Genomic DNA, 25,449 nt, shown 5'->3' on the forward strand with positions numbered 1-25,449 from the left:
AGGATGGGTTTTGTTCAGGGAGTGGGAGGTGCTTAACGAAAAGGGATAAGGGGGCTGGGGTTGTGGCCCAGTGGTAGAGCACTTGCCTAGCATGTGTGAGGCACTGGATTTGATTCTCAGCACCACATATAAATAAATGAATAAAATAAAGAAAAGGGGTAAGGCAGATCAGGGAGGAGTCTTACTTGTGTTGACTGAGGCCCCCCTGCTGCCACTCTCCCCATAAAAAAAAAAAAAAAAAAAAAAAAAAAAAAAAAAAAAGAAGTAAAACTCTTAAAAACACCTCCCCACATACCAAACCCAAAAATTATATAGAAATACCCAACTACTGGGTGTGGTGGTACACGCCTATAATCCCAGAAACTCCAGAGACTGAGGTAGAGGATCACAAGTTCAAGGCCAGCCTCAGCAATTCAGCAAGACCCTATCTCAAAATAAAAATTTTTTTAAAGGACTAGGGATGTAGCTCAGTGGTCAGGAGCCCACTTGTGAAAACAGGGCGTCCCAACCTTCTTGGAGCCCTCAGTTTTCTCCCACCTAAACGACCTGAGTATGGCCTTTTTCTTTAGCACCTTTCTATGGGAATTTTATGACCTCCCAGCCCAACCCATCCCCGTGATCAACAGGGACAGCCTTTGTCACAGGGCTGAGGTTGGAGTCTGGACACGGGGCCTCAGCTTCCCTCTCACTCCTTCCTGCCAGAATCCCAAGCCGCCTTCGAAGGGCTTCAGGCAGAAGAGTGCGGCATCCTGAATGGCTGTGAGAATGGCCGCTGCGTACGCGTGCGGGAGGGTTACACCTGCGACTGCTTTGAGGGCTTCCAGCTGGATGCAGCCCACATGGCCTGTGTGGGTAAGTTTAGGATCCTGATGGATAAGTGAGACCGCTCCCTGCCCACAGACACAGGACTGCACTTGGGATGGCTGGGAGATCCGCTGCTGCCCCCTAGTGGGGTGCCCGGCTTCAAGCCAGGGGGTGAGAAAGCCAGAGGAAGGTTCATGGTGTGCCTGTGAAGCTCTTGCATGGAGGTTGCTAGATAAAAGGTAGAGGGCAAGGTCTTGGGCACACTGTGAGGTCACTGCCTCCTGCTTTTTGTCCTTGAGTTGTTTGGTTTGGGGAGGTGACTTGGCCTCTGTCACACCAGGATTCCATTGTGGAGCAGGGGCCAGGGCTTAGTGACCAGAGGGCAGAAGGCACCCTTCAGCTTTCTCCTTCCCCTTTTTCTTAGATGTGAATGAGTGTGATGACTTGAACGGGCCTGCTGCGCTCTGCGCCCATGGTCACTGCGAGAACACGGAGGGTTCCTACCGTTGTCACTGCTCCCCAGGATATGTGGCAGAGGCAGATCCCCCACACTGTGCTGCTAAGGAGTTGCACTAAGGGGTCAGTGTGGGCAGCTACCTGGAAATGGCCTCCAGCCATAGGCAGGGGCCTTGAGGATGCTTTCCTAGCTGGGAAGATGCCATATCAGGCTGGGGCCCTCAGCCTGGCTCCGACAGCCTTGCCTGCTTTCATCTCTCCCAGCCTAGGCTTTGGCTGTGAGCTTCCACCACTGCCTCCATGCCCTTGCTTGGCTCAGACACCACCACTTTAATGCTTCAGCCACTGGCCCAGAGGCCCAGCACACCACCTAGCTTGGCCTTGCTATGGGATGCTTATCAAAGGACAGCTGTCATTCACCTCCCAATCCAGGTTGTGCAAACATGCAAGGTCTGATGGCCTCATACTGCAGACACCCCTTTCCAGCCATGATCCACAACCGATGATTCCACAACTAGGACAGAGGCTACATCTGCCCTGAAGGGTCCTTCAGAATCTGTGGTACAAGAAAGGGTTTGGGAGAGTGGGGGATGACTCTAATGCCCCCTCTCAAAACTGTCACCTCCACCTAGCCACCTGCTCTGGGCCCTGATTTTGCCACAACTCCATCCTGTAGCCAGTTCTGTGGTCCCAAGGAGGGGCAGAAGACACCCTCATCTCAAAGAAGCAAGACTGGTATTAGCTTGCTGAGTGTAGGAGACACAAGTGAAGAGAGGCAAAGAGCCAGAGAAAGCTGCAGGAGGGCCACATGGAAAATATGAGAGTCAGTATGGAAGAGGGAGTCAAGGCTTCATTGCAAATCTAAAGAAAATCCTAGTTTGGGGTAAATAAATATTCAGAATCCACCCAGTGATGGCCCCTGCGCACCAGCAGCAAGGGCTGCCACAAGACAGAGGATCCATCTCCAAAGACTTTTATTAAATATGTACATTTCTTCCAGGAAACAAATCTCTTCAGGGCTCTCTTTTTGTGAAAATCAGTTTAATCTTCTTACAAATAAAAAGGTCTATTTTCTGGTGCGGTCAGGTTCAGCGGAAGTCAGATTTCTGTTTTGTTTCTCCTCCCTACTCAGAGGCCCCTTGGCTTCTTCCCCTTCAGAAAATGAATGTCCAGAATCCCTGAGTTTGCAGGGCTCCAACCTGGGATAGCTGGGAGTTCAGAACCATGGTGGAATTAAAAAAAAAAAAAAGAAAAAATGTACATCTGGCTCTTCTGTTTTTTATTTCATATTAGACCAACTTTCTTTATTATGTTGGCTAAGTCAAAATGTTAGATATAAGACTGTGCCTACCTATGACCAGCTCTGGCAAATGCCTATCAATGGGTTCCAAAGGGAAAAAGTTCTTCACTATTCCAAGCCAAGGACAACTCTGACTGCATTTCTCTGATAATGGCAATGTAACTGACCACGGCTGCATGTGACCGGACATAGAGATGAATGCTACTTTCTTAATTTAATCTGTCTGTCCTACCTGCTGCTCTGATTGTCAGCTATCACACAATAATTTATTGAACGCTTGCCACATGCAGGCACTGTGTTGAGTGCTGGGCATAAATTTCACTTAATCATCTAACAATGCTACCTTCTATTTTCATCCCCAATTTACAGATGAGGAAATTGAGACAGAAAAACAAATTTGCTCTAGATCACTATACTAGTTGTTTTAAACAAAAATAAATGATTCTTAAACATGTGAAAGTATTCTTTCCTTTATAATAAAAGAAACTGAAAATGCAGCGAGGGACCTTTTTAAAAATATTGGCAAAGATCAAAAAGTTAAATGTTAAGACTCTTAGTTGACAAGCATCTGGGGAAACATACCATGATAGCTGATGGAAGTACAAATTGGTACAACCTATGAAGAGGACAATATGGCAGTGTCTTTCAAAATTATAATAGCACTAACTCTGATCCAGTAATTTCACTTCTAGAAATTTAAGCTTCAGATATATTCTCACCAAATGTGAAATGACAAGTTATTTATTACAGCATTATTTGTAGTAGCAAAAGATTTAAAACAATTGCTCTGGAAACCTAAAAACAAAAAACAAATTGCCTCAACAAGAAAGATATCCAGGGAAAAGGGAGGTTATATAAGTGTGTAACATGCTATTTGTCTAAAGAGGAAAGAGAAATGAACAGCTGTCTGTCTTATCCTTGCCTCTCCACCTTCACCCCATCACTCAGAGAACTTACCATTCCTCAAATATACCGTTGGCACTGTGCCTTCCTAAATGCTGTTCCCACTGCCCTCCAACCCGTCCCGCCTATTGTAGACATACTGCATGCACACACATGGAATTCCTCTTATTAAAAAACTTAAATGGCATACTATGCAGGCTGTTCTGCACTTTGCTTCTTCCGCTTTATGTTTGCAAATAAAGACCTGTCTGATTCTATTTTATAGCTGAATACTATTCCATTGAATGGATAAACCATAATTAATCATTGACTCATCAAAAGATATTTCCATTGTTTCCCATCTTTTGCTAATAATGCTGTAATGGATATCCTTGGGCACATGTTATTTCACGTTTTATCTATGGGATTACATCTCTGGGATAAATTCTTAGAAACAATGGTAGTTGGTGGGGAGGGTGACAGGATGGCCAGGTACCGTAATGGAACACTTTCCACTGTATCCCCTTTTGTGTCTTTTTGAATTTGTACGTGTATTACTTATTCAAAAATAAAATATTTTTAAATAAAGCTGCTTATCCATTTGTTATACCTGATTGCATCTGCCAAGTGTTGGTCCTCCACTCTGATGCTTCATAACAATAGAACAGGACTCAATTCTCAGAAGAAAGTTAAAAGTATATTTCAGGACACTTCCTTTAAAATTCTTCCCAATCTCTTCTTTCTTTTGAACAGGTTTCCTCTGTATCCCTTGAATTCAGTCAACATTCCCATAAAAAGAAACTAAGAGTATAGTTTACATACCACTGGTCACTTTCCTCACATAACTGAAGAATGTGATTCCATAACAAGATTAACCAAGAGGCCCCAATCTTTGAACCAGAACATAAAGCAGACTCAGAATTCCCTGGATTTTTTTTTTTTTATATTGTTTAAATTTTTTTTTAGTTGTATGTGGACACGATATCTTTATTTAATTTTATGTGGTGCTGAGGATCAAACCTAGTGCCTCACACATGCGAGGCAAGTGCTCTACCACTGAGCTACAGTCCCAGCCCCTTCCCTGGATTTTTGTTTTGTTTTTGGTACTGGGGATTTAACCTAGGGATGCTCTACCACTGAGTTATAACCCCAGACTTTTTTATTTTTGAGACAAGGTCTCACTAAGTTACCAAGGCTGACCTCAAACACTTGGGATACTCCCACCTCAGCCTTCTGAGTCATTGGGACTACATATACGTACCATCATGCCTGGTAGATGTCCCTTTGTCTTCTTTGGTTCTTGCAATTAAGATGGTGTTTGCCAAAGAAAAGACAGGGTGAGTATTGCCTAGCATGCATGAGGCCCTGGGTTCAATTCTCAGCACTCCAAAAAAAAGGCGGGGAGGGAGGAAGATGGAACATGATGCCCAGTCATTTGCATACAACGTTAAATAGAGCCAATTCCATAACAAATAAGGCCTTGACAACCTCCTCTTGGAAGAACAGGTAAGACTAAAGATCTTTCGATTGACAAAGGAAGAATATAAAGATTTCCTAAATGAATTTACACAATGAGCAAAAATTGTGAAAATGTCTGTTGGCCCTTACGGCCTGCCAGGAAGAGGGCAACTGGTCAGAAAGGGCCTGCAGAGGACACTAAAATTGTTTAGCATGATGTTTAGTCCAAGCAAATGGCCCACTGTCCCCTTGCTGCTGTCATTTCCCCTTGCCCTGTCTTCTTAAGCCACCCCACTCCCAACAAAGACTTCTTGTTTCACTTCCAGTTTCCCCATGGACTGTCAGTGTGAACTAAAGTGACATCTCCCAAAGCCACTACATTCTAACCCCAAATTCTACTTCTTCCATTAACAGTAGGCACTCACATATAGGCTTCTGCAGTCTAAGAGGCCTTGTTTTTGCCCAGTTGACCACTACAAATTAATGGAGTATATATTTAGCAACTAAAGCTGTTATGCTTGTGCTCAGGAGTTTTAAAACCACCAAAGCAATAAATAACCCACAGCCAGTTGTAATCCAAGCAACTCAGGAGGATGAGGCAAGAGGATCACAAGTTCAAAACCAAACTCAACAGCTTAGCAAGACCCTGTCTCAAAAAAATAAATAAATAAAAAGGGCTGGGAATGTGGCTCTGTAAAGAACCCCTGGGTTCAATCCCTGGTCCAAAAAAAAAAAAAAAAAAGAAGGCCAAAAACAATGTTCTGGAAGAATAGGTTCATTTTAAATGTAGCAACATCTCTTTATAAGGATGATGAAAGTACTTAAGTAATCTGAACTGAAAATGTTATTAGGCCCAAGTGTTAGCAGCAATTAGTTCTCATTCTCAGTGTCTTAGTAACTTGTGTACACAGACACTTCACAGTATGTTCCTTCCTGCCTCCTTCCATGGATAGCTAAGAAATCTGCTCATGTTTCCAACAGTCCCCTTCTTTCCTCTAACCATGTAACAGTGTTTTTTTCCACTAGGTCTAGATTGTCCTACACATAAATATCTAAGGTTCAGTCACAGATACTTTGTTTCTATTTACTCTATTTTCATTATTCTAATAGTGAATTTTCACACTAGATGACCTTAATTCCTATCCAGTCCAGAAATACAAATTTTTGCTATAACAAACTTTAAGTCTCCCAAACAAAAGATGGATTTAATCAGTAACTCTTCCAGAATCAACCTGATTGTGCTTTCCCCCACATTTGTATTAAAAAGTTATTAGTTAGCTGGGTGCAGTGGTACACATCTGTAATCCCAGCATCTCAGGAAACTGATTCAAGAGGATCACAAGTTTGAGGTCACTCAGAAATTTAACAAGACTCTCAGCAATTTAACAAGACCCTTTCTCAAAATAAAAAATAAAAAGGACTGGGGATGTAGCTCAGTGGTAAAGTGCCCCTGGGTTCAATCCCCTGGTGTCAAAAAATAAAAATTAAAAAGTTATTTGTTGTGATGGTAGTGCAAATTCTTTTTCAGTTTTGTCTTTACTGTTCTGGGTCCCCTAGCACCATAATAGAATTATTTTAAGCTCCATAACCCATTTAAATGCATACCTACACAAATACTTTAAAATGCACTGGGATTTGTGGTTTAAAATCTTTTCTTTTAGAGACCCTAAAGTAGGATTACCATGTTTAGCACGTAAATGTATGTATTGTAGACATACATAAGAGTGAGACATACTTATATTACAAAGATTAAATGACACAAAAAAATTTGTTCATCTGAAATTCAAATTTAACTTGGCAGTTTGCATTTCATCTGTTAACCCACTCTTTAAAAAGACCTCTATTACAGAAGTCTTTTGATTAGACAAAGGGGAATGAAGGGAAGGAGGAGGAATGGGAATAGGAAAGATAGTAGAATGAATCAGACATTACTATCCTATGTGCATATATGATTGTATTACCGATATAATTCTACATCATATACAACCAGAATGAGAAGTTATACTCCATATATGTATGTCGAAATACATTCTACTATCATGTAGAATAAGAAAAAAATTTCTAAAAATTTTTAAATGATCTCTATTAGCTACATAATGAAGTGACACTTCCAGCTGTGCATGAGCAAAGACATTTTATACCATAAGGCAGATAAAGCAACACATCCTAAAAGGATTCGATTACTAAATGGTCACAGATCTTGAAATGTCTGTATGAATACAGAGCAGTGAGGCTATTTTTCAAGTAATTCAGGTATCATAGATTGGCCCAAGTTTTCTGGAGGATGGGCTCATGGTTTTTTGAATCCTAGATCTGTGAATATGACAATGACAATATCACTGGGAAATAGTGAATGGGCTGCATAGAAAATAAGAAAATGTCAGCAGCACATTCATAATGGGTGAAATGAGAGCTGAGATTTGTGGCACATACCTGTAATCCCAGCTACTTGGGAGGCTAAGGCAGGAGAATCATAAGTTCAAGGTCAGATTGCATAATTTAGTGAGGCCCTGTCTCAAAATAAAAAATTAAAAGGGCTGAGGATATAGCTTGGTGCAAGAGCAGCCTTGCATTAAATCCCCAGTATCACAAAAACAATTACAGTAAATAAAATACATAAAAAAACAAAAAGGCTGGGGGTGTAGTTCAGCAGTAGAGCACCACTGTGTTCAATTCCCAGTGGCTGGGGGCAGGGGCGGGTAGTGAAAGGTCAATTGAAAAATAACATTTCATGTGCCTTTCTCATCAGTTCTGACCTAGTCATTAGTGTTTAAACCACTCAATCTATGACCCTAATCCAAAACACAATAAGAATTTTCTTTAAAATCAGGTTTTTATACATTGCTATACATGTATGTACAAGCATTCTGAAGGTTAGAGAAGTAACTCCAAATTTTGGAGGCTTGGAGGTTCTGTAGAGAACTGGATTTCAACCAGTAATTAAATATGAGGTAACAATATATAGAAGCTTGGCCTTAGCATTGTATGGGAGCTGGGGGGTAATTTAGGTCAAGTGTAAAAGCTTCACATTCTGAAAATAATCGTGGAAGAACACAACACTCCTGGATTAAGGAAAATAAAATCGAGAGAGGGACATGATTAGAAGGAAACCTCTAGAATTCTACTAATCCAAGTTTCCTCAGATTGGTACAACTGATGGCAATTTCTGGATCACCTGTCATCATGTCAAAGTTTGACAGAGAAGGATGACCCACAGGAGCAACCTTGCTCTGCCTGAGGATTGTTCAACACTTGAAATGAGCTTCTGATCAGTTCTTGGCTGAAGTCCACCTGGGCTCCCTTCACGAAGGCCAAGCTATCAGAGTCAACCACAACTCTTGCCCCACCCTGTTCGAATACCCTGGAAAGATAGGAGGAAGGTATTAATGAATATCACAAACACCAAAAGCAGGATACCCTCTGGGGCCAGAAGTGCACAGTGTACAGCGGGAGCATTACTTATTACCTCGTAACAGGTGCTGATTGTTTTTGAAGCAAAAAGAATGAATACTGGGAAATGTATACGGATTTGGGTCTGGAATTTAGTCCAGCCTGACTCTCTACCCATTACCTTACGGACTAGGCAGGTGGATTTTCCTCCTATAATTTAGTTATTTTGAGTCAAGCCAACCGATCTTTCTTCATCCTCACAGCACATGTGAGAAGGGCGGTGTTAACCGTCCTTAACAAGTCCTTTAAATCTGGAATAAAAGTGCACCTTTAACTGGAGTCACTTTTTCCCCCTCCACACATTGAGGACCCGCCCCTTCCTCCTTGCCTGTCGTCGGGGTTGATAACTGTATCCAGTGAAAATTTGTACTGGAATCCCGAGCATCCTCCTCCCTCCACCTGCAGCCTGAGGAATTCTGATCCTTCGGTGATTTCCAGAAGCCTCTGAAATGCAATAAGAGGGATCAAGAATGCCAAGCAAGCAGTGATAGAAGGGGTCCCAGCGCTTGGCTGGACACCGCCGCCCCATGTCTGGCGGCCTTCTTACCCGGACGCAGCTGTCGGTGAGGTGGATCTGCCCTTCGCCAGCCTCGGGGCTGGAAGATGACGCCTCCCAACGCGTCTGAAGTCCCTGACAGGATGCGGAGAGCCTGTGGTGCAAGGGAGAAGGATGAGCTCAGGAGCAGAAAGGGTGCCTGGCGACCCCCACCCGGACCGTCTCACTACAAACCCTCACCTCCCCCGGGGGCTTCAGTTTCTCATTTGCCCTGGAGGAGCAAAACCTTACACCCTTCCCAAGTGTTCCCAAGAACACCCTTCCAGTTTTGGTACCTGCCCCTCCACCAGGGAATGACCGCTCTTAGGGCCGTGGCGGTTACGGACAGGCCCCTGGCGGCCGCCATTTTCCCCAACAAACTCCGCCCCTGCTATCACCGCCCTTCTCCCCTCCTCCGCCAGGGCCTCAGGAGGCGGGAAGATAACTGGTGGGCGTGGCCGCAATGAGACCCGCCCCCATCGTGCCTATTAGGTAGCGTAGAAGGAAAAGGAGTTTGATTGGCTAGAAATGCTCCCGATTGCGGAAGAGGGGCTGCACCACTAGGACCGGGGCGGAGTCCTGAGGAGAGAGGCGGGGCGGAGCGGGGCTGTTCGCCGCTGGCCCCGCCTCCGAGCGGACAAGATGGGCGGGGATAGCGGGATGGCTTCTGGCCTGGCTCCTTGGAGCCGGGGGCGGGGCGCAGGCGGACCTCAGCCGTGGTTGCTGGTGACAGGTCGCCTGACTGGGCTCCTCCCCCCACCCGTCCCAACTAGTTTATCTTGTGACCGCGGCGGCCACTTTTTTCGAGCTTGGCGCCTCCGTGTCCGCAATGGGTTTCCTGGCTGCAGCGATCCTGCTCCTGGCATTCATCGCTACCGCCCAGGCCGAGCCGGTGCAGTTTAAGGACTGCGGTGAGCCCCTGGCCCGCCCAAGGTTCCTGCTACCTCTACGCAGGAACCTCAGTGCTGAGACCTCCCGGGCTGGGTTGGGCGGGTTCCTCGGATGACTAGGCTCAGTCTCAGACTCCGGGTGGAATGGACGGGATTGGGGGAGAAAGTACCGGCCTTGATGAAACTTGGTCGCACACAACTTTGTATCTTTCCTTTGCAACAACTCGTGTTTTGTGGGGGTCCTTGTACACTTCTTTGGTGGTCCTCTTGCTGAAGTTCTCTAAAGTTTGCAGGGAAGATATCGGAAGGTCTGCATGCAGCGCAGGGGTTGAAGGAAGGGACACAGAACTTTCTTTCCTTCCTTTCCTTTTCTTTCTCTCTCATCCTTCCGTTTTTTTATAGGGGGAACTGGGGATTGAACCCAGTGGCACTTTACTACAGAGCTTCATCAGTGGTCTTTTAAGACTAATTCTAGCTGGGCGCGGTGGTGCACGACTATAATCCCAGCGGTTCCGGAGGCTGAGGCAGGAGGATCCTGAGTCAAAACCAGCCTCAACAAAAGCGAGGCGCTAAGCAATTCAGTGAGACCCTGTCTCTGAATAAAATACAAAATAGGGCTGGGACTGTGGCTCAGTGGTTTAGGGCCCCTGAGTTCAATCCCCGGTACCAAAAAAAAAAAAAAAAAAAAAAAAAAAAGAGAGAGAGAGAGAGAGAGAGAGAGACTATGTCTCACTAAGTTGCTTAGGGCCTCACTAAATTGCTGTGGCTAGTCTCAAACTTGCTATCCTCCTGCCTTTGCCTCCCAAGCCACTGGCAAGCACTACCGGCAAGTTTCCCTTGGGCTATAGAATTTTGTGATCCTTTTTTTTTTTTTTTTTTTTTGGTGCTGGGGATCGAACCCAGGGCCTTGTGCTTACAAGGCAAGCACTCTACCGACTGAGCTATCTCCCCAGCCCCCAAATTTTGTGATTGTTAATCAGTTTTTCCTCCTATAAAATTCATCATGTTTCTAATCATATCTTATGACACATAATTCCCTCTCAATGCTGTGGTTGGAATCTTTGTTGGAAAATACAACAGGTATAGAAATTATGATTTCATCAAAATACATTCTACTGTCTTGTATAACTAAAAAGAACAAATAAAAAGAAATTCTGAGTTCATTTAGTCAAGTCTATAGAATTAATTGTTGGAGCAGAACTCCAGCAGTTGTATTGAAAGGTGGAGATGGAAAGGTGTAATGATCAATGAAAGAGATGTAAAACCGATTTTGTAAGATATGTGAGTGGGAAGGAAACGTGGAGATCATATAATCATGAATTCCAGAGATGTTAGGTAACCTACCTAAAGTTACACAGCAAAATGGGAAAACAGGTTAAGTTTGCTCCTTTATATCCAATGCTCGTGTAAAATAGTAACTGCTCACTAAATATTTGCTGGAAAAGCAAACGAGGTAATGTATATATTTTCCCACTGTATCATCAAACTCACGATGAGGGAAAAAGCAAAGTTGGGGACTTGGGAGATAAAGATTAATAAAGGACTATCAATACTTAGCAGATGCTATTCCACTGAATTTGGGGACTGGCACTTAAAAGATGCTACTGTTGCTTCCAACTACTGCCTTTCCCTGCATTATACTGAGTGACCCACATTTGAATGAAGACACTGTTAATTTGTTTGGAGGTACGGGGGCTTGAACCCAGTGATTCTACCATGTGCTATATCCCCAGCTTTTTCTTTTTCTTTTTCTTTTCTTGAGACAGGGGCCTGCTCAATTTCTCAGGTTAGCCTCTAACTTTCAATCCTCCAGTCACAACCTAATAGGTCTCTGGGATTACAGGCATGTGCTGTTATACCCGGCTAGACTCTGTATTAATTTTAATAATGTATTCAATCCTTACAGTCTGTTTTATAGAAGAGGAAACTAAGACACATAGAATAACTTGCTTTAATATCTCACAACTGGTAAGCAGTAGGAAACAGGTGGGTCTTTGTGAACTACTTTGGATTTAAATGGTAACATTGAAAAAAGAAATGAAATAAATCTGTGAAATACTATTCATTTGGAAAAAAAAGGCAGGTAAACACCTATAGGAAGAACTTCTTAAAGGGAAGTAGGGTTCCTATCACAGCTTTTCAATTTACTTTTGAATTGGGAAATACAAAGTAAAAACTTCAGCACCCACATCAAAAGATTTTGCATTCCACTCTCCACCCACCTGCCCCTGGGGTGGGATTTCCTCAAGTGGGGAATGAAACTAAGCAAACTTTGGTTTTGCAATGTTCTGCAAGTCAGAGCTCAGTTTGTTCTATTGACATTGGAAGTTCAAGAAGCTTTTATAAGAAAAAAACTGGATAAAAGATCTAGAAGTACAACTCTACTTAGGTCCTGCTAGATCATGTGACCCAGCCTTTAAAGAAGCAGGTAGAATATAGACATTGAAAACCTTGATGTAGGTGCTGAGTTCAACAGATTGTTAAAGTTTAGAATTTTTTGTGTTTTTTCCTATCCACAGAAGCTGGGATGAAGTGAAAGAGAGTACATCTTATACTGTTTAGAGTGCTGACTATGTACAGTTTAAAAAGTTTACTATAATCTGGGTATGGTGGTGCTCACCTGTAATCCCAGCGACTGGGAAGGCAAAGGCAGTAGGATCACAAGTTTGAGGCCAGCTTCAGCAACTTAGCAAGATCCTAAGTGACTTAATGAGACCCTGTCCCAAAATTTAAAAAAAAAAAAAAAAAAAGTAAAAAAGGCTGGGATGGGGCGCAGTGGCACTCACCAGCAACTCAGGAGGCTGAGGCAGAAGGATCACCAGTTCAAAACCAGCCTTGGCAAAAGCGAGGCACTAAGCAACTCAGTGGGACTCTGTCCCTAAATAAAATACAAAAAAGGGCTGGGGATGTGGCTCAGCAGTTGAGTACCCTTGAGTTCAATCCCTGGTACCACCCCTGCCCCCCCCAAAAAAGAAAAGGGCTGGGGATGTGACTCAATGGTAAAGCACCTCTGGGCTCAATTCCTAGTACCCCCTTGCCCCCCAAAATAACTGCTATAAAGGAGAAGCAAGCTGAGGAATAAGTGTGATTTATATCCTTTCTGGAGCAGTTGGTTAATGTGATGATACAAGTACTTTATTTTTTTATTTTTATTTTTTGATAGAAGTGCTTTAAAGAGACTCTCCCACCAAGCGTAAGCAGAAGAAGCAAAGTGCATCCACTTGGGCTTCTCAATTCCTGTCATATTTTTACAGTATTAAGCTAATTTGGTGACTGCATAGTAGATAATGGACTCTCAACCTGCAGTTAGCCTGCTGTTTTCATACATTCTGCTTTCAAAACAGTGAAACTCCATTCTTCTGACTACAAACTTAATTTCTGTCCATGAAGTATATTTGAGGTCAGAGGCTTAACTTTGGGGTCAAACTGAACCATCTAGGAAGCTGTTCTAGATTAAATTAATGGAGTGAATCCAAATAAGATAAGCATAGTAAAGACTTAAATGGCACTACTGTGTTCCAGGTACTTATCTAAAAGCTGTATGTGTTAACTCACCTACCCTATAAGGTAGGTGTGATTATTATCACCAGATGTTAACTGTATTGCCTTGAAGGTACACAGTAAATGGTGGTGCTGGTGAGTTTTCATACTCAGGCAGCAGGCTCCAGAATCTGCCTCTCAGCGATGATGGCTGAATGGCAACACTTGACCCAACCTGTCAGTCACTGTTAATCAGACTCCTTAGGCACATTGTCTCTCATTCACCTGTCGGGTTTCAGGGGCCTGGATGGGGAAATGGGTTTTTTTTTTCAAGACTTGTACTTAGCGCACACGCCTATAATTCCAGTGGCTTTTAGGAGGCTGAGGCAGGAGGATTGTGAATTCAAAACCACCCTTAGCAACTTAGCAAGGCCCTAAGCAACTGGAGGAGACCCTGTCTCTAAATAAAAATATTAAAAAGGGCTGGAAATGTGGCTCAGTAGTTAAGCACCCTTGGGTTCAATCCCCAGTACCAAAAAAAAAAAAAAAAAAAAAAAGACTTAAAACATTTTTTTTGTCAAGTATTTATTATGACTAAAGAGCACTTTTGTCCTTGATTAGAATGAGATTAAAAGGGGAAAAAAAAAAAAAAAAAGGAAAAAAATTTTAAAAAGACGGCCTACCTCAGTGAACTTCAGGGACCACTGATGTAGAAAGATACCAGAGCATGACTGGAAGATGATGGGGAGGGATAGGGACAAACTGGGAGCAGCCAGTGTCAGGATTGCCAATGGAAATGGTAGTACTGCAACTGGAGTCATCGCTGGTGGCCTGTGTGTGCTGCTTAAAGTCCTGTGTTGGAAGGGAAGGAGTTTCCTGATACAGCCATCCCAGGACCTACAGTGGGGGCTGGAGGGCTTACTATATATACTACATAATTTGCTCCTATCAAATAGGAACAGTTTGCAGCTCCTAGGGAGAGTTAGTTCAGAGACTTATAGAGAATATATAGTTATTCCTTAATACTTTATAATACTTTATTCTCTTCTTCTTCTTTTTTTTTTTTTTTTTTTTTTTTTTTTTTTTTTTTGGTACCAGGAATTGAACCCAGGGCACTTGACAACTAAGCCACATCCCTAACCATTTTTTGTATTTTTTACTTAGAGACAGGATCTCGCTGAGTTGCTTAGGGCCTTGCTAAGTTGCTGAGGATGGCTTTGAACTTTTGATTCTCCTGCCTCAGCCTCCCAAGCCATGGGGATTACAGGTGTGTGCCATCATGCCTGGTCCTTATTCTCTTCTTTTTACTAACTCCTTTTAAACCTAGTTTGTGAACCATTAATCACTTTTTGAAACTGCATAGATGCAACACTGGCAGGTCAGATTAATTCTATTGATGACTCTTCCTAGCATCTTCCAGCATCTGCCTTATTTTTTAAATGTATGTAGTGTTGGTAAGAATATCATTTAGTTATGTAGACCTAGGCCAAGTAAGTACTTTGGAGGAAGAGAAACCTAAACTCAGATACCAGTGTTCTTCTTTAATGCAACTGATATTTCTGCCATCTTGGCTGTGTAAAACAGCTCTATTTGGAGTAAAGTTTAATTTGGGTCCTAAGTTTTTATTGGATCTATAAAAACCTTGACCTCTGTCCTCTTCATCTCTTTGATTTTTTAAAAACATCACGTTCCTAATGACTTATTCAAGATTTGAGGCACTGCCTATTATTTTTTGAGCCCAAATATCTCATGACCTATAGAGTAGGCCTCAGATTTCTTCCCTCATGGAACGTGACTGACCAAAGAACTCAGTACTATGGAGGCGGCACAGTTCCCAGTTCAGAAATGGAAGTAGCTCCTCTCAAGGATCATTTCTACTTCATGTGGAAGGTAGTTCTGTCTAGGGTCATTCTTCTTTAGGGTTAAGATGGTGGTTCCTCTTAAATTCCTTAGTCCACTTACTCACAAGTGAGTGGGCTTCGGGAATCCAATTTCAAAAGCCAAGATATTCTGACACATATCATTTCATTTTCCCATGCCTTTAGTACTGATTTATTTCTTTAGAAAGCCAGGCTGGGGTGAAAACATGGAGAGATTTCAAGAGGATAGAATACTAGGCAAATGGTTCACCAGGAGTTTAGGGAAAGGCTATAAGTTACTTTATCACTGAAAATCACAAAGGATGTGGGGTTGAACCTCTAAGACAAAAAGAGAATACTCATGAGGTGAAATAAACCTGACAGGCTTTTTTTGGTTGAGTTTGAGCCTGGATCTTCATCCAGAGTGCTCAGATAGTTCTCAGTCAGGAATTCCTTGGGGTGTCCTTTCATTAGTCACATGGCTGTGTACTATTCACTTATTTATTTTTGTGGTGCTGGGGATTTGAACCCAGGGTCTTGTGTTTGCGAGGCAAGCACTCCACCAACTGAGCTGTAGCCCTAGCCCCATGGTGTGTGTATTTAAAGCTTCTCCAGGTTCCAGTGACAGGGCTTCCGAGTCAGGCCAACTCAATGAGTCTTGGGTCTGTGTGTTCTAGGCAGTGTGACTTTGGACAAGTCTCAGTAATCTTTCTGCTCTTGTGTTTTCTAACCTCTAAAACAAGGATGATAAAGTCACTGTGTAGTTTTATTATTTTTTTCTTTTTTCCCACCTATCCTCAGGAGCCTCAGCTTTCTCTCATTCTTGTTACCCAGGGTATAATCTTCGTAGGGTCTAAATATAGAAAGACTCAGGAGCTAAGAACTCTTGGAGCCTGGACCACTAAAGAGGTTCTGTCTGTTCTGAGTTCTGGCAGACTTTCCAACAAATGACAGACACCTTAAAACAATTTGCTCTTGAAGAATTGGGGGTAGAAAGATGATATAACTCATTTTTGTTTATTTATTTTATTTTTGCAGAACTGGGGATTGAACTCAGGGTTACCCTACCACTGAGAGCTACATCCCAAGCCCTTTTTTATTTTGAGACATTGTCTCACTGAATTGTTGAGGCTGGCCTCGAATTTGTGATCCTCTTGCCTCAGCCTCCCAAGTAACTGGGCATGCACTGCCATACCCTGCCAATGTGACTCATTTCTGACCTTCCTCCTTGGAGTTTGCCTTTTAGCTGTTTTTACATAAAGTACTGTTTTTGAACAACTTTCATCAAATGTACATGTTTAGAAAAAAACAAAACAATTTACATGCTTATATCTTTGCTAGAAAGAGGGAACAGTACTATTTTGATTAAAGGTAGATTGAGGCAACTGGTTTTTTTGTTGTTGTTGTTTGTTTGTTTTTTGGTTTTTTTTTTTTGTACTGGGGATTAAACCCAGTGGTATTCTACTATTGAGCTACATCTCCAGCCCTTTTTATGTATTTATTTTTGAGATGGGGTCCTGCTAAGTTGTCCAGACTGGCCTCAAACTTTAATCCTCCCGTGAGGCAAACGTTTTTAAGGCTTAAGTTTAAATTGTGACCCCCCCCTTACCATTTGGAATGTAAGACAAGAATCTAGGAGCATTTGGAGTTTCTTTGGTTGTAGTTTAATCTCTTTAATAAAATCTTTTGTGTGCGTGGTCTCTGACAAATATTAGCTTTCTATTTGTCAAGAGACCAACTAACTCTCTTTTTGTCCAATTTACAGGATATGATTTTAGCAGTAAGACAAACCAAATTCTCACTTGTAACTGCAGATTGTCTGAAAGATTCCATCCCAGGAAAGCATCAAAAGAGAACAAGCACTCACTGAATGGGAGAGAAAGACCTTCCCATTAGGTCGTGGTCGATATTTCCACCTATTCCAATTCGTTTTTTTCTTTTTTCACAGGTTCTAAGGTTGGAGTTATAAAAGAGGTAAATGTGAGCCCATGCCCCACCCAGCCCTGTGAATTGGAGAAAGGACAATCCTACAGTGTCAATGTCACCTTCACTAGCAGTGAGTAAACATGGTTTTGACCTCAAATTCTGCTAAAGGATAGCATAAACATCAAGTATTAGAATAAGTATGGGAACAGAGGGGTGGAGGGTTGGCAGTCAGGAATTCCGTGACCTCCTTAGCTGGAATTCACTATGAGACACCCTTCTCATACCAAGTTCCCGTATGCACCCTTCCCAGAGCCCCTGGCTGCCAGTTACAGAGGGCAACTTCCCTGTGTTCACAGGTTAGAAAAGACGGCGTGGCTTTTCTCTGTCCTACCTTGGCCCATCTTGCACCGCAGGTTTTTATGGGCCTAGATCTGGCTATAGACTGTGAGTTCAATACAGATTTCAATTCAGTAAACTTTGGAACTCCCCCCAAATATTATTTCAAGCAACCTACCTTTCAGTCATTAAGCCTGCATCCATCTGAAAGTGAAGGTACAATTCATACTTAGTGGCCTCTACAAAGTTTAGAGAATCCACCGAGGACCCACAAAACACATCTGAGCATTCTTCAACGTGAAGAAGCAGTATCAAGTTGTTTTCATGTACCACAGTCATCAGCTTCAGCTTCCCAGGAATTTGGAGAAATGTAAAATGTTTATTTCCAGACAGAGTATATACTTTGAATCTGTCCCTCATAGTCTGTGCCATGGAACTAGACTAGACAGTCTAATAAGGAACTTCAAAGTGCCTGTCATGTCTTGTCCGTGAGCCTACAGACTACCCTAACTGTGAGCTCCCTGTTCTCTCCTGCACTGTACTATGGCCCCTTAATTATTAATAAATAAAAGAGCTGGGTGCAGTGGTGCACACCTGTAATCCCAGCAGCTCAGGAGGCTAAGGTGGGAGGATAGCTAGTTCAAAGCCATCTTCAGCAATTTAGCAAGGCCCTAAGCAACTCAGCGAAACCCTGACTCTAAATAAAATACAAAAGACTGGGATGTGGCTTAGTGGTTAAATGCCCCTGGGTTTAATCCAAAAAGAAAGAAAGAAAAGAAATGCCTTCTAAACATAAGTCATCCCCAACCCAGGCAGAAAGAATGAAACAGCCATTACTCTGTTTCTCCAAAATACCTATCAGCTCATAATTCTAACTTTATAATACCTTTATTCCTCCTGCCCATCTTGTCATATGGAGGGTAGAGCCTATCAAGAAATGTACCTCTTTCTAATCTTACCTAATATCTAAAGAGTTAACTCTTTCATGTTGTAACAGACCATGATTTTAAAACACAATATAGGAGCTGGGGTTGTGGCTCAGTGGTAAAGTGCTTGCCTAGCATGTGTGAGGCACTGGGTTTGATCCTCAGCACCACATGCAAATAAATAAATTAAAGGTCCATCAACAACTGATAAAAATATTTTTTAAAAAACACAATATACTTTTTTATAGAAACTCTTATAAATAGTAAATAGAAATTTTACTGCCAAAAATTAGTTGCCTTCTCAGATAAGGTGAATTGTCCAGGTAGCTCTGATTCTCCTGAGAACTATGACAGGCAGTGGAGAGCCAGGTGGGGTTAGGAGCAGAGAAAACAGTTCCTGTTGCCTGGCATGGTAGTGCATCCCTGCAGTCCCAGCTACCCGAGGCCAGAGGATAACAAGTTCAAGGCCAGCCTGAGCAACTTAGCAAGAATCTTCAAAAAATGAAAGTCTTAAAAAGGGGGCCGTGGATAAAGCTCAATGGTAGAGTGGTAGAGTGCTTGCTCAGCACCCTGGGTTTAATCCCCAGTCTCCCTCTCCCCCAAAAAGAAACAAAGAAAGCAGCCCCTATCGACTGCTTGGTGCTGGGTACTAAGTATAACTGCCAAGAGAAGTAAAACCTGGGAATCAGGAAGTGTGGACTTGCTGGTTTGCGAGTATACAGTGCTGTTGTTTGAGAATGTACATGAAGGTTTGTTTCGAGCTTTCACAGAGGCTATCCTTCACCACCTGATTGTTTCCTCTTAGGTACGGAATCTGAAAATAGCACAGCCTTGGTGCATGGCATCCTGATGGGTGTGGCAGTCCCCTTTCCCATTCCTGAGCCTGATGGTTGTAAGAGTGGGATCAACTGCCCCATCCAAAAGGACAAGACCTATAGCTACCTGAATAAACTGCCAGTGAAGAGTGAATACCCCTCTGTAAGTGACACTGTTGAGGACTCCGGGAGCCCTGGGACAGGATTAGAAATCTGAGGACAGGGGGCAGAAAGCAAAGACTGGGGAACGGGGTGCATCGGCTCTGTGATGAAGAAGCAGGAGACTTAAGGGAGAGGAGAAAGATTTGAGTGTTAGAATCATGAGGAAGGGCAGATTTTTTAATGTGCTTTTGTTCTTTCACTGGTGCCTAATGACATCATTTTTACACATAGTATTTCACTTGATTTCATGAACAACCTGTGTGGAGGTGATATCAGCTCTGTCTTAGAGACAAAAGAAGTCTGAGACTCTGGTGCTATATAGTTTGGACAAAGTCCACTCTACCAAGAGTGGCTATAAGAATAACCTAATTTTAAAGTGGAGGCTTTTAACTCCAAAGCCTGTGCAGTGTTAAAACATTTCAACCAGGTACCAGATAGTTCAAGGTCCAAGTTGACTTAGTATAGTCATCAGAAGATCCAGATTTTCCCATCAATCTCTTAATAAGAGAGTAATACAGTTTGTTAGCTCCATAGCAGAGAGGTAACTTTTTCCACTCTCTCTTCTTCCCTCTGCCTATACCTCTGACCCATCCCCACTTGCCTGTGTTTTCTGCCAAGATCAAGATCTTCAGAGTAGATGGTGCTGGAGTGGGCCTGTTTAAAGATATGCATCATGGCTGGGCGTGGTGGTGCACACTTGTAATCCCGGTGACTCTGGAGGCTGAGCCAGGAGATCACATGTTCAAGTCCAGCCTGGGCAACGTAGCAAGACACTGTCTCAAAATAAAAAATAACAAGGACTGAGAATGTAGCTCAGTGGTAGAGTGCCCCTGGGTTCAACCCCCCAATATCTAGAGATGACTTATAGGGAGTCTGTGCTTAAGAGATGTTAGAGACCCTGAAGGTGAGAGATAGGTTTGTAAATGAAGTAGCAGGGTAGGCTGCATAATCATGGGCCTTCAGAACTCTGGTTATGTGCAGTGTCTAGTCAGGGCTTCATGAAGAGTAGGTACTTAATATTTGATAGTCACTTCATTTAAGTCACTCTTAAATGAATTACATTTAATTGAAAAATAGCTCAATAGCATTAGTCAATGCTAAGTAAGTAAAGCATTAGTTCATGCATACTAGTCATAAAAAACTTGCAAAGCAGTTTCCAAAGCTGTTTATCATTGTCAATCAAATGTTACATGGTGCAGAAACCTGTGAGTACAAAAAGAGAGGTAGTAACTAATGACAGGTGAGCTGAAGTCTGCATAAGAAAGGACCTGCAAGTGTCCCTGAGTTAAGAATTAGAAGGGACAGGGCTGGGGGTGTGGCTCAGGGGTAGAATGCCTGAAGCCCTGGATTTGATCCCCAGCACCATAAAAGGTGGGGGAGAAATTAGAAGGAACAGCTCATAGTATGAGGGCAACAAGTCAAAGCAGAGATCTCTAGTGAGGTGTGTTATCAAAAAACAGTTTAAGGAAGTTAGCGAAAACTATGCTGTTACAAAGGGTGGTTGTCCTTGAAACTCTTCAGTTATAAAAGTCTTTGGGTCATCTTTTGTATTTTGACATTTCCATTTCTAGCTAACAAGAAAGTTGCCTTATACCTCTTTCTGTTCCTCATGATTACTGTTGGAAAAGGTTAAATTAGATTGCCAAATATGTGGGAAATTGTTGAAACATAAAATTATTATTCTTGTAAGGCTTTACGTACATGTCATTGATCTAAGAGGGACGAGAATGCTTTAGAAATTATATTTGATAAATTGACTTTTAGAATGGATATTGCTAACGGTGAATCATAGGTGTAACTTGAGTCACTCTAAGTTTTAAAGTCCATGGTTGGTGCCATTTCCTAAGTGGACTTCCTAATGGCATGATTTAAGAAGAAAACTATGAGGAATTAGGTGATGGCTTTTTATAATCTCCACCTAGGCTACATAAGTAAACCACTTATGGATTAAGGTCAGTCCTCATTTCATTTTTCCCAATCCATTTTCTCTTTCTCCAGATAAAACTGGTAGTAAAGTGGGAACTTCAGGATGACAGACAACAACGGCTCTTCTGCTGGGAAATCCCAATACAGATCAAAGGCTAGAGCTATTTGATGCTGATTTGTCTATGTGGAGGTGAGAGGGCATGGGTGGAGGGAGGGGAAGAAATGGGGAGAAATCAAACCTGAAACTGCATGAGTGCTGTAAGATGAAAGGAAATTCATCATGAAAGGAAATTATGCCTCTCAACTTCCAAAAGCATCTAAGACCTGTTTCTTGAAAGCTTAGAACTGGTGCCTTTATAATATTCTTTATAAAAAGGATATTATACAGAAGGAAGTTGCTTAGGGCTGTCAGACACCTTCCCTAGGGCTACTGGACCTCACCTAGAGAGGGCTTCCAGACCACTTCTGTCTAACTGGGATATTACACCTACAGGTTCCTCCTCTATAAGTGCCTCACTGAGTCTGGTGCATCTGGACAGACGTCTGCTGGCTCTGGACAGCACCTCCAGCTCTGTCGCCTCAACAGTAGTGACCTGTTCTCTACTGAAATCCAGAGATTCACAGGAGAGGGAGGACAGCAGAAATTCAGCTATGGATGACTGGTTCTCCATGGTTCTCAAGTCTTTTGTTCTGTCTTAGGTGGTTTTCATTAAAGGCAACAGTTGGTTAGCAGATGTTTGATTTTTTTTTTTTTTTTTTACACAATATTAACTGTATCCTCTTTCTGTACCTGGAGATGAACCTTTGTATAAATAAAAACTTGTCAGTATTCTGCACTTGGGTTGCAGTCTTCTGCATTTGGGCTGTGGTCATCTGCTTTTACACATAGTACATTCCCTAGTCCCATGGGAGGTGGGTACCCAGTTCCATGGCTCTCAGAGACTCTCTTTCTGTCCTTTTGCCCAGTTAGACCTTATCTATCTTTTTATACAAAGTGACCTTGTTTTGCTTTATTTTGCACAATCTTAGACCATAGAGCATGCTTGATGGTGAAAGCAAACATCACCTACTTGAATAATAACACCTGAAAGGGTGAGGCATGGTGATCTTTTGGGAAGCATCCACCATGATGGAGAAAGCCTCAGAGTTTACAGATAAAGTGTGAAATTGAAGCAAACAATGGTTAAATTAGCTAAATTTTGGAGTTTTCTGCTCTAAGGTTAAAAAGTATAATCATGGGGTCCATACTTAGCTGTTTCGAATCCATGTACTATCAGTACATAGAGGTTACCATGCTATTCATAACCTTGGGAAGTTATCCGTTAGTAGAGGAAAGAAACTTTTCTGTTGAGTTCTGACTAGTGTTTATGAGCAAATAATTGGTTTTGGTGCAGTTCCCTAGACCCTTGGATTTCTTTGGCCTCTGAGTTTCCCGGGAAAGCCACCAGAGGACAGCAATGGGTCAGGAATGAAGTTATCAACACCCCGGTTTGCTAGTTAATGCTGGCAGCCATTCAACCACTGTACTATTTAAGCCATCTTATATATATCTGTCACACTGAGTCTAAAGGAACAGCCCACTTTGTCTTCCCATGCAGACCCTAAGCATTTCAGGACAGTGTGAATTCCAAAGGTAGTTAACTACTGTGGTCTCTGGCTTCAAACTGCCTGTGGTTGAATCTGGCTCCACCATTTAATTCACAGGACTGCCAATGGGAGCTTTCAATCCCCCACCTCTGTTTCTGTGTCCATATCTATTAAGTAGGGATAATGATAGGAGGGGAGGGCTGTGAGAGTTAAATGAAATGAGGCATGGAAATGCTTAGGTGACCCATGGCACCGAGTATACTTGCTGTCAATGTTAGCTTTTGTTGTAGGAGACAGACACTGCCCTTTGTCTGGAAATAGCAGGAAAATCAGGAGGTTCAGTGTGATGTCTTCTTAGAAGAATAAGGCTAGCTTCTGTGCACAGGACTTCCTCAGGGACCCAGAAAAGCTCAGTTTTTATACATGTCTGCTGACTCCCTGTTCCCAGAAGATTCCTTATGTTTTCTAGCTCCTTTGAGGTTAACAGCTACCTACCCCGCATTTCATACTCCTCTGCCCTCGTGTGTTTTAAAAAAAGAAAGAAAAGAGAAAAAAGCTTCTCAGCTAGTATGTACCCTTCCACGAGAAGGGGAACCCAACAGCCGGGTCTGTTTATCCATCCAGAGCCTACCACTGTGGACTAGGTAGGCTCCTGTGAGGGGATTAGTTTGAAAGGTCGTCTCCTACAGAAAGTTCACAGTCGTTGTTAACACTGGGAATCACTGAGTCTTAGGTATACAAAGAAAAATGAGGAGCACCCCTGCTTATAGAATAAAGGGAATACACAATGTAACACCTCAGATCCCCAGGTTGGGAGAAGGTCAAATATGAGAGTTGGTATTTAGCCCAATCTTCACACTACTAAGAAGCAACGACCATGGAGTCATTTCAAATGCTGCATACTTGGTTTTGAAATGTCAGTTGACTTTTCTTTTTTCCTTTTCCTTGTCTCTTTTTAAAGAAACAGTCTTATGATTATACTTTGCAAAGGTGACAAAGCAGACTAGTCTCTAAAAACAGCCACAGGCTTAGGAAAGGTGACTTGAAATAGTTCCACTAAGAGAAGATGATGTTGGATTAGCCATTCACTGTGGATAATCCAAAAAGCAAAGAATGCTGCAATGACTGTGTTAGTATGAGGACAAAGTCACTCACAGCACATAGGAAGAGCACTGGCACGGAGAGTTGAGTGTGCAGAAGTCGTCGAGGCGAGAGTCACAATAAACAAATGCATTTATCAAGGGCCCTCTGGGAAGTAGACAACCAGGAACAGAGGTCGGGCATGCCTTGCTCAAAGGCCTGGGATACTCAGTTGAGTTGTTTGCGTATGTTCTGGGAACGGGGACTGGAGGACAGTGTTGTATGACCCAAGGTAGAAAGTGGCTCTTGATCTCCACCCATGTTGCCTAAAAGTCTTTAGAAGGAGTTGGGTCATCTTTTTTTCTGGAGAGAATGTCCCAGCCTGTCCTTCAGCTTCTAAACTGAATCCAATTCACTTATAGCTGTCAATTGACTAGCAACTAAATGGTCTGGGTGTTGGTTTCCATGGAAACAGCTAAAAGGCCCATTGCTATGGGAACCTACCATGTCTCCAGACCAGGGGTTTGGTTGCTAGAAAAGGGCGAGAGGAGGAGGGAGCCCAGGAACTAGGTTGCATTGGTGCCTTAAGGGTCCCAGAAGAGGATGAGCAATGTGTGTGAGTGGGTCTGGTCAGCTCTGTGGGTGTCCTCTTCTACTTTCTGCATGTATTCCCTGTCTGTCCTCTGCTCATGGCCCATAGTGACCACCGAGCACAGATACTTGTTGTTCCAAATGGACAGTAAGGGCATGCGATTCTGGAACGGACTTGGCATATCAATGCTGTCACCCTCATCTGCAGGGGCTCTGAGAGGGAAAGTCCTGACTCCTTCTGGCAGTCCCCTCACCACAAATCATGTGTCCCAGATAAGCAGCCAGCAGGTGAAAGGATTAGCTTAGCTCTGACTGCCAGCAGGTCAGACCAATAAGGAACTTGGCAGACAAAACGGATGGCTGCTGGCCTTGAACATGGCAGACACTGGGTGTAACAGATCAGAAGGCAGAGGGCAGCCCAGCAGCAGTAGTCTCTGTTCTCCACATTAGAGAAATGCATTGTTCCGCTCTCTGTACCCCTACCTGCCTTCATGCCTCACCCACCAAAGGGAGCACTCAGATGGATTCAAATACGAAAAGTGAGGCCGGAAGGAGATTCTCCATGTACCTGCACAAAGGTCAGCGGATTCTTTCCGTGTTTTGTAATCAAAGGAAATAACGCTTAAATCAGTGTTTAGTGGCAAGATGCTCCTTTCCTGAAACAAAGAGAAAACATCCCAGTGGCTCTGCCATCAGCCATTGTAAGTGTATAACATGTAGATTAAAGGGACTGGCCTGGTCATCTCCAAGGCCTCGGTCAGGATTAACAGCATATGATTCACTGAGACACTGAAGGGATGTTTGAGCACCACAGACAAGTGGACACAGACTAATCCCTTTTAGTCCCCATACCTGTGAGGGTGAAGAAAATCCCTGGAGTCTGGAGGGGCTCAGGACTTAGACTAAGGCCAAAACATTTGATTCAGAGATCATCTCAGATATGGTTCAGGGAACTTTCACCTGATTCTCCAGATCTCTGAGATTTG

The 25,449-nt window shown here is 42.9% G+C and overlaps 3 protein-coding genes across 7 annotated transcripts in view; 2 read left to right on the forward strand and 1 right to left on the reverse strand.

Moving 5' to 3' along the window:
• Positions 1–7,371, forward strand: part of LTBP2 (latent transforming growth factor beta binding protein 2) — a 105,117-nt gene extending 97,746 nt beyond the window's left edge. For 4 of the 5 annotated variants that reach the window (XM_079129735.1, XM_079129737.1, XM_079129738.1 and 1 more), the window contains 2 exons: positions 703–852; positions 1,229–7,371. In XM_079129735.1, coding sequence (XP_078985861.1) covers positions 703–852; positions 1,229–1,380 — 302 coding nt within the window. In that variant the 3' untranslated portion in view covers positions 1,381–7,371. The remainder of the gene's footprint in view (positions 1–702; positions 853–1,228) is intronic. The other variant, XM_079129736.1, reaches the window with a different exon arrangement.
• Positions 7,372–7,714: 343 nt separating this feature from the next.
• Positions 7,715–9,303, reverse strand: ISCA2 (iron-sulfur cluster assembly 2). The gene is made up of 4 exons (XM_079130138.1): positions 9,182–9,303; positions 8,898–9,000; positions 8,679–8,794; positions 7,715–8,261 (listed from the first exon to the last, which is right to left on the reverse strand). The coding sequence occupies exons 1-4, from the start codon at positions 9,250–9,252 to the stop codon at positions 8,087–8,089; spliced, it is 465 nt and encodes a 154-aa protein (XP_078986264.1). The 5' UTR covers positions 9,253–9,303; the 3' UTR covers positions 7,715–8,086.
• A 337-nt stretch (positions 9,304–9,640) lies between these two features.
• NPC2 (NPC intracellular cholesterol transporter 2) lies at positions 9,641–22,041 on the forward strand. Its single transcript, XM_079126581.1, has 5 exons — positions 9,641–9,796; positions 17,063–17,170; positions 19,108–19,280; positions 21,278–21,395; positions 21,699–22,041. Exons 1-4 carry the CDS (start codon positions 9,715–9,717, stop codon positions 21,362–21,364), a joined length of 450 nt encoding a protein of 149 aa, XP_078982707.1. The 5' UTR covers positions 9,641–9,714; the 3' UTR covers positions 21,365–21,395; positions 21,699–22,041.
• The last annotated feature ends 3,408 nt before the right edge of the window (positions 22,042–25,449 follow it).

The sequence above is a fragment of the Sciurus vulgaris genome, assembly GCF_902686455.1.
Source record: "Sciurus vulgaris genome assembly, chromosome: 2".
NCBI lineage: Eukaryota > Metazoa > Chordata > Mammalia > Rodentia > Sciuridae > Sciurus > Sciurus vulgaris.

Coding starts and splice junctions, on each gene's coding strand:
- ISCA2 (XM_079130138.1), bottom strand. CDS start 9,252: ATGGCGGCCGCCAGGGGCCTGTCCGTAACCGCCACGGCCCTAAGAGCG. Junction 9,001..9,181: donor ATTCCCTGGTGGAGGGGCAG/GTACCAAAACTG, acceptor CTTGCACCACAG/GCTCTCCGCATCCTGTCAGG. Junction 8,262..8,678: donor GTTATCAACCCCGACGACAG/GCAAGGAGGAAG, acceptor CTATCTTTCCAG/GGTATTCGAACAGGGTGGGG.
- NPC2 (XM_079126581.1), top strand. CDS start 9,715: ATGGGTTTCCTGGCTGCAGCGATCCTGCTCCTGGCATTCATCGCTACC. Junction 9,797..17,062: donor GGTGCAGTTTAAGGACTGCG/GTGAGCCCCTGG, acceptor CTTTTTTCACAG/GTTCTAAGGTTGGAGTTATA. Junction 17,171..19,107: donor CAATGTCACCTTCACTAGCA/GTGAGTAAACAT, acceptor GTTTCCTCTTAG/GTACGGAATCTGAAAATAGC.